Here is a 16,631-nt window from a genome sequence, read left to right as displayed (position 1 = left end):
GCCTTCGCAGTTAAATGCTGATGCAGCAGAACAGATTGCACACAAAACCCTCCTTCTATTCAGCTGGGAGTGTTTCTCATCTCTCTCTCTTTTTCTCTTTCTTTACTTCATCCCCACAGCCCTTCACTTACACTTCAGCTACGTTACACGTGTCGCGTTGCGTCGCCATCAGCATCGTGTCAATTTGACGCTCTATCTGCTACACATGAAACCAACGTAAATCAACTTAATTTCTCGTTATTTCAATTCACAAGATAGAATGAACGCGCGTCAGCCATCGAGAATTGAACCTCGACGATTCTTGAGCTTGGACACTGCCATTGGACTCAACGCAACGCAGGCAGTATAGCAGCTTTCATTGATATCAAAGGAATCACTCCCTCAATGGCTGATGGCTGTAGTGTAGCAGGGTGATTACTCTGCCATAGATAGATTTATTTGATCATTTAAAACACAATACAACCAGACATGTGGATAATGCATTTAAATTAATCGAGGATGACACAAAAAAGTTTGAAAACATATTTTCATTGAGGTCCTCTTAAATAAATGCCAAAAAACAATTACAAACGTAACCGACTGAGCCTTCTAGGCATACTTGAGTTACATATATAATAATAGTTAATAATTTTCCCCAAAAAAACTTGTATAGCGCTTTTCAAATAATCTCAAAAGCGCATTAAAGGTAAAACAACAAGCAAAACATTTAAATGACGAAGATTGAAAGCCTCAGTTGACTTGGGATGAAGTTGAGGCAGTTTGAGTTGAAAAGGCATTGTAGGTTCAGTGGAGGAGGCATCGATGGGACAGCCAAGGAGAAACAAAGACAGTCTGAAAAAACAGGATCGGCGCTATTCAACAGCACACCACACCTGCTTCTCTGAATGGTCAGTCACTCCATTGGAGCTGCTTCTCAGGTACTGGTCCTCCATTACCAGGAATTGCTCTCTCTCTCTCTCTCTCTCGGTGCATCCGTCCTCAGTCAGTCACATCACCTGAAGAGTGGGATTGGGATCATGTTCTTCGGGCTAGGGGTTCTGGGCTGGAATTACTTGAATCAATTGTCTTATTTATCGAACTATGTGAAAGCTCCATAGACTCCACTCAGCAATCAGCCGGTGGTGATCTGTACTTCCTGTTCACATGCAATTGCATTCATTATTTGATTGACTGATTCGCAATTTGGACTTTGACGCATGTGACTCATGCTAACCACCTGTAGAACATTATGTGCACGGTATGTACTGTATGTTCAGTGTGCCAGTAAATGTAATTCTCCGCTTTAAAAGATTCCTGTTGGTGCGGGTGTTCCTCCTTCACGCTAATCTAGCGTGCATTTGGTTTGTTTATTTCTGCTTGGAGATAAAGGTATCTTATATTAAAGGTGGTGACATTTTCCCTGACATCAGTTTTGTTGGTATGCAATGAACAGACAAAGTACAACGGTCTTCAAAATTCACGCTGACGCCACTTCATAGGAATTGCTCTCTCGGAACCCTAAAAGCTTTACAGTATATCATTGTTGAACAATAAAGACTTGTTAAAACTCTCTCTCTCTCTCTCCCTCCCCTCCAGTCTCCACATGCATCACCACCTGTAAGAAGCCGGCGCCCCCGCCCGTGCCGCCCCGCACCACCTCCAAGCCCTACATCTCTGTGACGGTGCAGAGCAGCACTGAGTCGGCCCAGGACACCTACCTGGACCACCAGTCTGAGCGCGACCGCCGCAGCGAGACCTTCACCAGCCAGTCTAGCCAGGCACACAGCAATTCCTCCGACAGCCTCGACAGCATGCGCGCCAACAGCCTGGCTCGGGGTGTCCCTCGGCCTATCCCCATGCCCGTCGCCACCCACCGGGAACCCCTCGCCACCACTGTCCACCACGCCACCACCGGGACTGACACCAATGACTCCCAGCATGAACCCCTGAGGTCAGGCACCAACAGAGGGAGCCTGACAACAGAGGAGCCACGAGCGGACATCGTGCCCCGGAGAAAGCTCTCCTCCATAGGGATACAGGTTGGAGCGCGTCGTTACAGTTTAGTCAATGACGATATGGTATAGTCAGTGACATTACGGTAATATAAGTGACGTTACGGTACTGTCTGTGCTGTTACGGTACTGTCAGTGACATTATGGTTTTGTCAGCGGTGTTACTGTATAGTCAGTTGTGTTACAGTGGAGTCATTAACGTTTCATTAGATTCAGTAATATCACAGTATGTTTTTTTAGTGTTTGAGGTAAAAAGCAAGAGTAAGTGTGTCTGTGGTACAAGTTTGGCAGTATGGCTTAGGTCCAGCACTGGACTGGCGTGCAACCATTGGGCTGCTGGAGGCTATTTAACCTAACCATTGATCATTTTAAAGAATAACCAAACAGTGAACTGCACTAATTAAACATGTATTTTTCTTATGCTTACAGCTCATATGGGGCTTGCTGAATTAGAATTTTGAAAAAGTGCCATCTGGAAAATGAACAACTCAAAAGAGTTCTCCACATCCTTGCCTGAGGCAAACATTATGCTTTCACTTAATTATTTAATATAGATTTTTTTTCAGACTGTCTCTAGAATGAGGCAGCTGGTTCTTTTTTTGCACGATGCAAATGGTCAGATCTCACAATGCCTGCAGAAGTGTTTACTGTCTCTGGAACCACATAAAAATGATATATAGTAGCAATCTTCTGAGGCGTGCTGATCGACTGCAAAAAATATGACCGGGAGCACCACAAATTTTCTACCGGAATCAACCTTTTCCAGGTGACAAATGCTTTGTATTGAAGACTGTTTTTTGATTGGTTGTTAGGTTGACTGCATTCAGGAGGAAGTCCAGCGAGAGGAGACACCGCCACCGCCATTGGCCAGATTCCAGTCAATCGGAATCCAGGCGGACGACGGCTGGTAAGTGCACTTCCTGTCCCGTTTGTGACTCCCGTTCATTTCTCCTCCACACAATAAAATGTTGCCTAAATATATTCATTTCTGAGGGGCCATTTTGATGTAGACACTGAGAAAATATACATAATGTGAGAAAACAGCAACACGCCTGCTATGTTGCCAAGAGCATACAATATTTACATAAGCTATTTTACAATGACGCATGCGACATTTGAAAGTCGTTCTGTAGCGTAGTACTTGTCATGTAATTTACATAGTTTCGCATATTTTTAATGCCAGGAAGTCTTTGCATGCCACACTCGGCTTCACTCCCCTTTGTTCCCTCTCTTTGACCTCCCTCCTAGTTTTCATGCTGTTTTGCAAATACCAGTTGTCAGAATTATCTCACTATTTGAATACATCTGAATGTGGCCTTTATCAGTTGATATCTTAGACAGAGCCTAAACAAAGAGCTTTTATACCGGAATGTCCACCGATAACATACTCATTTTCAAAACACCACCTCCTAGTCCTATTTCTAATTAAAACATCAATGCTATTTATTGGCACCCCATACCAACAATTAAAGTATGTATTTTACCTCCCTCCCCCATCTATTATTATTATCCTATTCTTAACCATGGATATTCAGACTGCCAAGCATCCATAGTATTTCCACAGGGGAACGTCTATTCCCCTGTTTGGCGTTTCCTGTTCTATCACTTCAATCGGAAGGTAGCATTGTAGCCAAGGTCAGACAAAGGCCAGGGTTTGCGCTAACAGACCATTCCCCAGCCAAGCCTTTACCCCAACAACTGATGAGTCATAGAGATAGATAGAGATCGAACTTGCCACAAAAGACCTGCGATGCCGTGTGCAATGCAATGGAGGGCTTTCACCATTTTTAACGTTGTCAACTGTGTGGTATGCTCTCTATCCATCTCTATGGTTTAGGCTATGTTCTGTGTCTCCTGTCTACTGCCTCCAAGCTGAGTGCACCACCGCATCATGTCGACAAGGCAACGCTACACTGTGATCGATATCCATCTTCTGTTTTTATACCTGTATTGATCAGTAGAGGATGTAGTGGCTGGCGTTCCTTGGTTTGTTTTGTAGCAGGAAAAGGCTACAAGTCTTTGTTATGGATGGTTGGCTCAGTTGCAGAAGCAGTTGGGGTTGGTTTGACAGAATAACATTATTAGAGATGCATTGTCTGTTTTGCCATCGATATTGATGGAGCGTTGACCATTTTCTATTTTCTCACTGTTTTGTGTGGTTTTTTTTTCAGGCACAGTCGCTCCAGTAGCATGGCCTCCAAGCAGGAGACAGACTCTGACACACAGGACCTTCCCATCAACTCGCACGCCAACTCCCACGCCAAGCCCGCCGCCGAGAAGAAGAGCATGGTCAACAGCGCCTGCCAATCCATGGCCTCGCCCCCGTGCAGCGGCCAGGTCAGCAAGGGCAACGGATCAAATCCCACCGTTGACACCAGTACGTCGCCACCTCCGCTTCGGCAGATCCTCAACCGCTCCACCACACGGTCCGACTCCTCCGACTCCTTCTCCGAGAGCATGGACCCGGCCCTGGACCCCTCATCCCTGCCCCCTCCGGACCCCTGGCTGGAGAGTGGGAACGGAAATAGCGGCAGCGGGAACCCTAACGCGGTGCCCCCTCCAGGCCCTGCCTGCCGGCGCGACGGCCACTGGTTCCTCAAGCTGCTGCAGGCGGAGACGGGCCGCATGGAGGGCTGGTGCCAGCAGATGGAGCAAGAGACCAAAGACAACCAGCTCTCAGAGGAGGGTAAGACAACTAATCGTTCTATTCTTGCAGGACATATACAAACAATTGCCTACCCTAGTTACAACTATCATTGACCGCTTTCATTTGAAAATGTTTGCTCCTGTGCAGACATAATGATCCTGAACCTATCAGAAAGTAGGTCATATCCTGACAACAGACTATGCTCCGGGACAAACCTCTCCGTAACTCAACTCTATGCAAAGTTTTTCTGAGATGACATAATGTAGCCTATTCTTTTGGAAAAAGCCCCCACTAACATCCACATCATGCGGATGGACTGATCTACAAAGTGGTTTGACCTGAACTGACCTGATCCAAAGGTTCAAAGCCTGGAAGTAGGGTTCAACCACAGGATTCACACACAAACACACACACACCCTGCAGTGGATGAGGTGGTAATACCTGAGGTTAACACACAGACAGACCTGTTATCCCAGAATTACACTAATCTACTCTGGACCGGATTACAGACCCAGATAATATTAACGCCTCAACATCAGGCTGACACAGCACACAAGAGAGAGTAGGCCTGACACACACACACACACACACACACACACACACACACACACACACACACACACTGCACAGTCCTAACACAACATCTCAGTCAAGCACACACGCTATATCAGAAGATCTTGACCAAACCAAGAACAAGCCAAGGTCACGCATGTGTGTATCTGCACGTGCACAGTGTATGCGTGCTCACATGTGCATTTCTCTCACTGTTGGCAAGATCGAGTCGACATCGAATCGGATTACTGCAGGACCATAGAAATACCTGGTTCCACTGGTCCCTATTCTGAATGCCATAACCTCATCATCCAGTGGTCAGATTTCACCCATGCAGATGTTTGTTCTACTTCTGATGCAGCAGCAAAACCATGCCATAAAGACTGGATGAAGAAGACTCAAGTATCTATGGAGGATAACACTGTCCATTACATTGTGATCCTCTCGTGTTGCCCCCCTTATGGAGTCATTCTGACATGGTCATTTTGACATGGCCTTTAACATCCATCTCTAGACTAGACACCCAACCTTAGCTTGGTTTCATTTTGGGAACGTTGTTGGCATGTTTTGCTGTTATAATGTAATGTTCCTGTTAAAACAGGTTGTTCTCCCTCTCACATCATCTTGTTTCTCCCTGTGTGACAAATCCTTTTCACAGATTCCCTTGTGTGCTAGCTTTCAATGTAGTTGTACAGATAGGGGGAAGTGTGTAGACAACCACATCTCTCTCAAGATGGTAGTGTTCTAAGTATTTACTCAGTACATGGCAGAACACTGTCTTGTTGTTTTTGAAACAGTACGGAAATGGATGTACAGTAAGACCTGATACACATCAGTAGCTATGGGAAGAGTTTATTACCATTAGCCTAGTTTAGGGTTTCATTCCTGAGTGAAACAATAGACATTCAAGGCGCTCCATTGATTTGCGTTGAATTCCAAATGCACAGCAAAGTGTGTGTGTGTCTGGTCTGTCTGTCTGTCTGTCTGTCTGTCTGTCTGTCTGTCTGTCTGTCTGTCTGTCTGTCTGTCTGTCTGTCTGTCTGTCTGTCTGTCTGTCTGTCTGTCTGAGTCAATCTGTGTGTGTGTCTTTGTTATCTGCAGTGTTGGGGAAGGTCCGCAGTGCCGTGGGCAGTGCTCAGCTCCTCATGACCAAGAAATTTGAGCAGTTCAGAGGGCTGTGTGAACAAAACTTGGTAAGTATCACCTCTGCATATTCCAACTGACCCATACTCACATCACATAAACAGACAAAACAATACTACCCCATGACAACAACATCAAATTACTAGACCAAACAATGTTTGTTATGCCACCACCACAACAACATCACATACCTAGGTGTCTGGTTAGACTGTAAACTCTCCTTCCAGACTCACATCAATCATCTCCAATCCAAAGTGAAATCTAGAATTGGCTTCCTATTTCGCAACAAAGCATCCTTCACTCATGCTGCCAAACATACCCTCGTAAAACTGACCATCCTACCAATCCTCGACTTCGGCGATGTCATTTACAAAATAGCCTCCAATACCCTACTCAACAAGCTGGATGCAGTCTATCACAGTGCCATCCGTTTTGTCACCAAAGCCCCATATACAACCCACCACTGCGACCTGTATGCTCTCGTTGGCTGGCCTTCACTTCATCATCGTCGCCAAACACATTGGCTCCAGGTCATCTACAAGACCCTGCTAGGTAAAGTCCCCCCTTATCTCCGCTCACTGGTCACCATAGCAGCACCCACCTGTAGCACGCGCTCCAGCAGGTATATCTCTCTGGTCACCCCTAAAGCCAACTCCTCCTTTGGTCGTCTCTCCTTCCAGTTCTCAGCTGCCAATGATTGGAACGAACTACAAAAATCTCTAAAACTGGAAACACTTATCTCCCTCACTAGCTTTAAGCACCAGCTGTCAGAGCAGCTCACAGATCTCTGCACCTGTACATAGCCCATCTTTAATTGAGCCCAAACTACTACCTTTTCCCCTACTGTATTTATTTATTTTATTTATTTTGCTCCTTTGCACCATATTATTTATATTTTAACTTTTAACTTTCTTCAAACTACAAATCTACCATTCCAGTGTTTTTTCTTGCCATACTTTATTTACTTTGCCACCATGGCATTTTTTTGCCTTTACCTCCATTATCTCACATCATTTGCTCACATTGTATATAGTCTTATTTTTTTCTACTGCATCATTGATTGTATGTTGTTTTACTCCATGTGTAACTCTGTGTTTTTGTATGTTGTCGAACTGCTTTGCTTTATCTTGGCCAGGTCGCAATTGTAAATGAGAACTTGTTCTCAACTTGCCTACCTGGTTAAATAAAGGTGAAATAAAATAAAAAATAAAAAACATAACCAGACAAAGCAACACTCCCCTACAAAAACATCACCAGACAAAACAATACATCCACATTACCAGACAAAACAATACTACCCTACAAAAACATCACCAGACAAAACAATATCACCACACTACCAGACAAAACAATACTATTCCATACTCTACACACACATCAAATAACCAGACATTACAAAAAAGCACAAAAAAAAAGAAATTCCACATCTGATCATACACACATCACATCATTAGGCAAACACATGGAACATGAAATGCGACTGAGAGATTAGCATTTAGCTAAGTGACAAGCTGAATGCTAACAGGCAGTAAGGTCAATGGAAAATTGATTGATCGGGCTTTTCCCCGACCTGAGTGGTTAAGCTCCCTTAAAGAGTGGACATGTCTCTCTGAATACCATCATTCCTCTGATCTCAGTACAGCGGACTCAGACGACGACAGCCCCAATCAGTAGGATAAGACTGACGTTCGGCAAACGACTGTATTCTGTTGGTTGCGTCCTCTTGTAGCCTATTCTCAGGGGAATTCAGTGTCATCATTGACGGAATGTTTTACGTTCTCTCAAATGAGAACTAGACGTGCAGTTATTCAGACAGAGGACCAAGAATCCATGGATGTTAACACCGTTTTTATGAATAATGATCATGCGGTCGTAAAGTTCAGTGTGCATAGCATTGTAGAAAGGGGTTCTGATTGTGTTCAATGAGTCGGTTGTAATGTGAGTCCGTTTTAATGCCACCATATTGTTGAACTCGTGTTTTGCATTAATGGTTGTGTATTGAACCTTTGGGCTATGCTGTACTTTGCTGATATAATTCTATCAAAAGGCATCTATATTCAGAAGAAATGGTCTGACATCCAATACAACTTCTATCCTACAAATAAAGACCAAATATTTTGTATTTATTGGACAATTACCTATTGGAATTGTTTCCCCCTATCATTACACAACATGTCCCTTTTGAAGGAGAAATGTTATTCAGAAACCAGATAATTTCTCTCAATACATAACAATTTTCAGCTGGGAACAATTAGTTCTACCATATTTTGTTGTGTTGTTTAAATCCCACAGAACGAGAATGGTCCCCCTATCTGACGATCCTGAAAGCACAATTAGCATGATAAAATAAACATACAGCGCGTCGAGCCAAAGGGCTCTGGATTGGGTTTGAAAACCAAGCCTAGTTGCGCAGATGACAGGAAACACAAGCATTTTTTTTTTCATCCAGAGTGACTTACAGTAGTGAGTGCATACATTTTTCATACTGTTCCCCTGTGGGAATTGAACCCACAACCGCCAGGCTCTACCAACTGAGCCACACAAGACCCAACCTTAACCAGGGAGACCCAACCATAACAAAGAATAGTCTGGAAGCGCATTAGTCACAGAACAAGTGGGCCAGGTGAAGAAAACAAGTCGAAGTGTGACCGTCAAGCCGTCCATCAGCTCTGACAGACTTAGCTTGCAAGGCAAAACAGAGTGCCACCCAAGTCAGTATACTGCTTATGTAAAGTGGTCATTCTACCTTGCATTAAGGGACTTATTGTGCTTTTTATTTCATTTGACTTCTTATACTTTATCAAGCAGGGGAAAAATATATTTTTTCAAGGAAGACCTGCCCCAAGACAGCAGTGTAGGTTTTTACAGAGGCATATATCAAATGACAATACAGTAGCACACTTGAGTGCAAGGACAAACAACATCTACGACAGAATGATTTACACAAACTCGTTCCCGGGGACCCCAAGGGGTGCACATTTCGTTTTCTGCCCTAACACTACACAGCTGATTCAAATAATCAAAGCTTGGCGACGAGTTGATCATTTGAATCACCCGTGTAGCGCTCGGGCAAAAACCGAAACTTGCACCCCTTGGGGTCCCCAGGACCAAGTTTGGGAAATGCTGATCTATTCAGTGGGACAGAGGTCTTCACTGACATTGTGTTGTAGGACAGCTCCCTCTAGTATCAAAAGTGGACAAAGCAAGACTCAATGAATTTCAAATCTCTTCTTTATCCCGCTCTTGTTTTCTCCCTCACCATTTCCCTCTCCCCCTCTAACATTCGCTCTCTCTCTCTCTTTCTCTCTCTCTCTCTCTCTCTCTCTCTCTCTCTCTCTCTCTCTCTCTCTCTCTCTCTCTCTCTCTCTCTCTCTCTCCCTCTCCCACCTACTCCCCCATTTTCTCTTCTTTTTTTTCTCCCTCCCTCCAGAATGTGAACGCCAACCCGCGGCCCACAGCCCAGGACCTGGCGGGCTTCTGGGACCTGCTGCAGCTCTCCATCGAGGACATCAGCCTCAAATTCGACGAGCTCTACCAACTCAAGTCCAGCGACTGGCAGTCCCCTGCCGTGGCCCACTCGCCCCCCGAGCGGAAGGTACTTCCCACCCCTGCTGCCCAGTGCCCAGACTGGGGTAGGAAAGCCGCCGAAACTGGCCTCTCTCCTCCCTCCCCATCTCCCCTCTCTCTTCTCCCCCTCCCTGTGTGAGGGGAACACTTAAAGGGGCTTCCCAGCCCAATGTAAAGGGGGCTAGAGAGAAGCCACCTCCCTTTACACATGCATGGTGTTCAATCTCAAAGAGGGCAGTTTGTTTTGGACTGTTTCTGCACTTTTAAGCCCCTCCTTTGAGCATGCATGTCGCGGTAAAATAAATGCTCCGGTCTGAAGTCGAACTTGCATGGCAAAGGTTACATCACGTCATGGAATGCGGCCTGGCTTTCGCTTTATCTTGGATGTGTGTGCACGCACGTGTGTAGGGAGCGGTTAGTTTGTTTGATGGCTGCTGGATTGACTGTAGTGGAAATAGTACGTTTTGCTTTGAGTTCTTGCAGCGCCGTTTCACTACTTCTGCAGTGACATTGCATTAAATTCAGTGTGTTTCATCGAATGGGATACACTTAATTTGAACTGTACGTCATAACAGCATCAATATGTGTTATGTCTTGTTAAGTTATATTAATATTGTGACACTTTTATGGCGTACGGCCAAATAGAGTGTGACCATTTAATGTCCTTGTCATATGATTCACACGGGTATTCGTTCAGTGTCTACTCTGACAATGTGTCACCTTCAATCTCCTGTATTCAACATATTTTATCTGTGTTGTCCATATAATTGGCTCAGTGTCAAGTTAGCCACCTTGTACATTTTATTGTAGAAAGCTTCACCATAATCACATGTCCCTGTCAAAGATCTACGTTTATCAAATGAAACTCACAATGCTCTTTTTTGCAACCTCTGCATTACCCTCCGTGGTTTCGTTGCTTTCAGAATAAAACCTTGTATCTCCAAAACTGAAACAAACTGAAACCATGTATGAACATACATTCACGAAAGCTATTAATCAGAAGCTATTTTGAATACTTTTTCTTGGTCCTAAAGTCATAAAATATTAAAAGTGGGGAGTTACTGCTTTTAATGGAGTTACAAGGTTTTCTTCCAACAGCAACAACGCCTTGCATCCTCTCACTCTCTCATCTCTCCCCCCTCCACCCCCCCCTCCCTCCCAACCCCTTCTCTCTCCCGTGTCTCTCTTTCCCATGTCTTTTCTGCCCCCTTGTGGTTGACTCCATCCATTGTGGACCACCACCACCAGGAGGACAAGAAAGAGCCCCCTCCTCCAGTGCCAAAGAAGCCCGGTAAGGCGAAGCCGGTGCTGGGCCGCGAGAAGAGCGCCGACTCAGCCTCGTCCACCTCTTCGGCGGAGAAGCAGCGGACGGAGGCCCGCAAGCGCCTACTGGCTGCCAAGAGGGCCGCCTCGGTCCGGCAGAACTCGGCCACGGAGAGCGCCGACAGCATCGAGATCTATGTCCCTGAGGCCCAGACTCGCCTCTAAGAGAGAGAGAGAGAGAGAAACTGGGATGGAGGAAGGGATGATGGCAGAGGGAGAGAGGGATGGTTGGGGTCTTCTCACCATACACAGGGTAGGCTGGTCTTAGTGGCCGCCAGTCTACAGTAGATGGAGTGAGAAACAAAGAGAGAGAGAGATCTTTTGGGCTGTAGACTATATGGGGAAGGCTTGTCTCCTCTCACAAGGCTGCATTGGAAAAACCTAAACCACAGCCTTTCTTAATATTTTTATAACTTTTTGGGGGTTATTTTTATTAGGATCTCCATTAGCTCTTGTGAAAGCAGCAGCTACTCTTCCTGGGGTCCACACAAAACATGAAACACGACATAATACAGAACATTAATAGACAAGAACAGCATACATTTAAAACGTCGCACATAGCCTACATACCAGTACATACACACAAAACTCTTGAGTATTACGCAAATAGTGAAAAGTTGTTATCGATGATGGTATTATTATTATCTCCTAAAGAAACTATATCAAGACTATTTTAGATGTACCTGTACCTTGGCTATAAGAGATCTAATATGCGGACAGAGTAAGCGTTTGTGCTTTCCAATGCCCCTCCCTCTCCCTTGCCTTGGCCAACCTATAGTTTGCACAACACCACCATGTGGTCAAACGTACACACTCTTATTCAGAGGAGTACACACACACACACACACACACACACACACACACACGCATTAGACCCACAGCTATCTATGTCTTCCTGGTGCTTTTTGTTTTCATTGTTTTTATCTGTTTTGTATGAGCCCTTGCCTGCAGTTCTAGATTCGTGAGCAGTTTCAGAGAGCAGGGCACTGAAAACTGAATTAGGAAATAGAGGATTGGGGTATTTAATGTCAAATATCACAACTTTATATAAGTGAGATCTATTGAAAACAGTGTGTTTTTGTCCAACCTTTTTAAAGATGTATATGAAAAAACAATCGGTACTTTATAACTGACTCAAACTACACTCACACATCAGTATTTACTGGAATAACGTTTGAAGATCCTACTTTTCCATTGAGATGATATTGTTTTCTGCCATTTTTGGTCTGAGGATGTATTCATCAGCCAATGTCCACAGTCCCATGACAATGGCCGCACTTTACACTGGCATGTGTCTCCATTGGTCTGTGAACAGGGAAAAAACAGACTGAAACCTGGTGGAAACACTCATTTAATTTTCCATTGCAAAATGTTTCGCTACGTTGTTCAATAATGAATACAGCCATGGTGTAGGTATATCAGATCAATTGAATATAATTCAGGTTTTGTGGGAAACTTGCACATAGAGGGGTTAGACAGGACTACCATTGAGAACTGTCCCACTGGGCAAAATGTGCTTGAGTTTGTATTGTTTCCTTGTTATTTCAGGATGCTTTTAACAACGTTATCATGTTGCATCATTGTGGCTATTTCATTGAACATTTCAAAAGTCTGTGGGTTTTATAAAGTAGATACTTCTAGCAACTCAAGCTTGCTGCGGCAGCAATATAATTCAAAATGGTTTCTTTCCTAAACTTCTGCCTCAACTTCCCTCTCTACAATTCACCTTTGGTGTTTTGGCATCAATGTTTTTTATATTGTAAATGAGTTTGCACAGATGCTGGTGTGTTTCCCATACGGGACCGCTACTCAGTATGCATGGGAAAGTTGTGGTCAATTCCACCTTAAATTCCAGTCACTTCAACCATAATTACATTTAAAATCTCTATAGGATAGCAAATGAAACTAATGCCAATTCAGACTTGAGGTTAAGCATCAAATAACTTTGACGAATGCCTGCTCAATGACGGTACTGTATTTGACTATTCTCCACACTGCACACACCCATGTAAATGGTCCGTGATTCACTGCACTGCATGTTCAGTGCTACTGTATGGCTTTAACCACATCACAGTTCCTGACCAGACGGCCTCTTCAAAAGAGATGGAGAAAGGAAAGGACACAACTCGAGAAAGGATTAGGAGACAAGGAGAGGAAACTGCTTTAGACTATTTTCAGTAGCACTATGTGAAACCATGTTGGAAGTTCTCTTACCCCCCCTACAGGTAATAGTTTGCACTACATCTCAATTGTCCATGACAGTTTTGGAGGGAAGGATTTCATTCTTGAATGTAGAAAAACACATTGTTTGCATTTAATTTTTTTAACTAAGCACCCTGTCATAGCACTGCCTACCATTTGTTGTAGTTTTCTTTACGTTAAATATCATCCCTAGATACCTACATTTTGTTTAATTGAGACAAATTATTACATCTCTATTATAGTACATCTATTTGTAATTTCGTTGCCATCATTTATTTTTTGAAAATGCTGTTGGTACTTCAACAAAAAAGAAATGCATTACCTTTCTGCCTGTGTGGGAAGTAAGTATAGCCGTCAGGTGATTCACTCGCTCAAGAGGCCTGTAAAAGTGGACAATGGAATGATTCCAGTCAAGTAATAACAAGTAGCCTAATCTCTCATCTAACAAAACATATTAACTTTGCCCAAATGAAAATATCGGTAATACATTCTTTATCTGGGTGTGGCGAGATCAATAAGTTTGAAATTCAATGGCATTTAATTCACCACTAGGGGACATTTATTAGAGGGTGCCTGTCAAAAGTTGGTGATTTTTCAAATGATGAAACATTAGTAACTAAATAATCGCACCGGAGCGACTAGAGTGCGCGGCATTTCCTTTTCTCTAAAATGTTTTGCTTTCTCTGAAAGGCTCCAGTGGTTGTGGGGAGACGCCATGGTTGTATCCCAAATGGCACCCTATTCCCTACAAAGTGAACTAGCTTTGAAAGTACTTTTCAAAGGTAATGCACTGTTTAGGGAGTAGGGTGCAATTTTGAGACAAATTCTATAAAGGCAGAGTGAACTGTATACTACCAGTGAACAGCATTTTCACAGTTGGTCGTTACAAAAATGCTTCCGACCATACATTTCCAACCAGTAAAAAAAAAAAAAAAAAACATTTTTATAGCTAATTAAGACTTTTAGTGGTAGCCAGATACTGACTGGTTCATTGTGTTTGTTTCTTGTTGTTTGACAAAACACTGACGAATGCAGTCTCCTCCCCCTTCTCACTGTCTCTCACATACTATGACCAACTGCTATTGAATGTTCTGTGTCCAATTCCACATGGTTTCCCCTTTGCTACACATGGCTAAGGCATGCAGTAGTGACAGGGAACTCCACCTACATCTTTACAATATGTCAGAGTCAACACCAATGAGTTTTCTTCCATTTCTCCTTCTCATCCCCCAACATGTTCTCCTGCACCATATTGCCAGCAACAAACACTACCTTTCCCTGCTAATTAATTTGTGGTTCTTCAGGTGTTCCAATGGCTCAGTCTGTTGAAGATGGTGCTTGCAACACCAGGGTCACCACATGGGACATGTACAATGTGTTCGCTGGATAAAAACGACATTCACTTTTACTTAAGTCATTCCAACCATATGCCTGGTTGAATGTCAGCTAGTTGCCCCATTTCTTGTTTCTCATTTTGGGGTATTTTTCTCCCCACCGCCACAGTGACAGAATAGCTTGAGCATCAGGCTTTGCATTGGAAAGGCCTGGCTTTATTGGCCATCATCCCCCCTCCTGGGAAAAGGTCGGTCTTGATTGCAGCCTATTGTTTGCTGTTGTGTGTTTGCCTGAATTGCTGATGGGCCCCTTTTGCTCTGCTCAGTAAACGGTGGGGTGTCAATGGCTCTGCTCCCTCTCTGTGAATAAGTCATCTCCAGGCTTTGTGTGACAATCACTTGTCATTGGTGGTTTGATTCTTTACCAGGAAGGGGGTTGGTGTGTCTGACAAGTCGTGTTCTTGGTTTGCTGTTGTGACCAATGTAGTTAGACGTCGGGAATTTGTTTTTCATGCTTATTCTGGACCATTCCAACTTGTTTCTCTGGTGTTTTGTAACCCAGTGCCTTGGACTTGGATTTGGACACAATCTGTTATAAAGTGAGGCTCCCGAGGGACGCGGTGGTCTAAGGCACTGTATCTCAGTGCAAGATGCATCACTGCAGTACCTGGTTCGAATTCAGGCTGCACCACATTGGGAGTACCATAGGGCGGTGCACAATTGGCCCAGCGTCGTCCGGGTTTGGCTGGGGTAGGCCGTCATTGTAAATAAAGTTTGTTCTTAACTGACTTGCCTAGTTAAATAAAGGTAAAAAATAATAACAATAACAACATATTGGTAAGATGAGGGCGGTGGAAGGTAGGCCAAGAAAGAAAACAAGTAGGTGGCCAGTACGATACAGAACATTTTTTACAAAGAATACATACTGTATAAGGAGCAGATCAGCCTACAGTGTATATAACATCAGAACGCACGACTGTAACGCATTTTGACCACAAGAGTCTTCTTCAGGCAGCGTGAACATAGGGGTAACAAGTGTTATTTGTAGCACCATATGAGAGCCTGCTAGATTGCGCAAAGCAATTTTATATTGTAAGCCGGTAACAGGGTAATGGTGATATGAAGAAAATAATGAAACTGACTGTATCAATACTGATAAGAATGGATGTCCCCCCTATCACTACACTGGGGCTCCGGTGGACCCCTTCTGGCCTTCCAAAACCACTTCCAGCCACCCGTTTCCCAAGGTGGTTTCCCATCCAAGCACTAATCAGGGATAATCCTGTTAGTTTCAGAGGGAAGACAACAGAGATCTGGCGACACTGCCAGCTCTATTTCGATTTGAGTCAGTTCCTGACTGGAATTGAAATAATTTAATATGCATATGGCGAGAGTGCGAGGCAGAGAGAGAGAGCGGGAGAGAGTGATGGGGTGCGTCAAGGACAAAAAAAGCTATTGCAGGATGACAGACACAGTCCACTTCTGCTCTAATCTGCGTGAATACGTAAATGACAGGAACTGTCTGTCCCTGAGAGACTAGGGCAGAGGCTTGTCTCATACATTTAAACAACCCTCTGCTCCAATACACAAACCCGAGGGACACACCTAGGCCGATTTCCTCAAGATGTTTAACCAATGTCTTGATTCTCTGTAGGCATGAAAGATCTTATGACAAGTGTTGAGGTGTTTTAAAACGTAATGTTTTAAGCTTTTGTTTTGGAGATTAGATATAGGCCTTACCCAGGTGTGTTCGATTGGTCGATATTCACAATGTCACATTTTGCTTGAAATTATGAAGCCATTGTTTTGTTTAGAGGAAATCTAGTGGGGAATTGACGAAGGGCAGTTGAAGTACTCTTAAACCAACCACAA

The 16,631-nt window shown here is 43.9% G+C and overlaps 1 protein-coding gene across 3 annotated transcripts in view; it reads left to right on the top strand.

The window, feature by feature from the left end:
• LOC115208298 (disks large-associated protein 4) overlaps nt 1-13,671 on the top strand; it is a 223,395-nt gene extending 209,724 nt beyond the window's left edge. For 2 of the 3 annotated variants that reach the window (XM_029776239.1, XM_029776238.1), the window contains 6 exons: nt 1,576-2,018; nt 2,804-2,898; nt 4,163-4,677; nt 6,292-6,383; nt 9,764-9,928; nt 11,149-13,671. In XM_029776239.1, the coding sequence (XP_029632099.1) occupies nt 1,576-2,018; nt 2,804-2,898; nt 4,163-4,677; nt 6,292-6,383; nt 9,764-9,928; nt 11,149-11,388 (1,550 nt within the window). In that variant the 3' untranslated portion in view covers nt 11,389-13,671. Of the gene's footprint in view, nt 1-1,575; nt 2,019-2,803; nt 2,899-4,162; nt 4,678-6,291; nt 6,384-9,763; nt 9,966-11,148 lie in introns of all 3 variants that reach the window. The other variant, XM_029776240.1, reaches the window with a different exon arrangement.
• The last annotated feature ends 2,960 nt before the right edge of the window (nt 13,672-16,631 follow it).

Source organism: Salmo trutta, chromosome 14 (genome assembly GCF_901001165.1).
Source record: "Salmo trutta chromosome 14, fSalTru1.1, whole genome shotgun sequence".
In the NCBI taxonomy this organism is placed as follows: domain Eukaryota; kingdom Metazoa; phylum Chordata; class Actinopteri; order Salmoniformes; family Salmonidae; genus Salmo; species Salmo trutta.
This window is presented reverse-complemented; position numbering and strand designations above follow the sequence as displayed.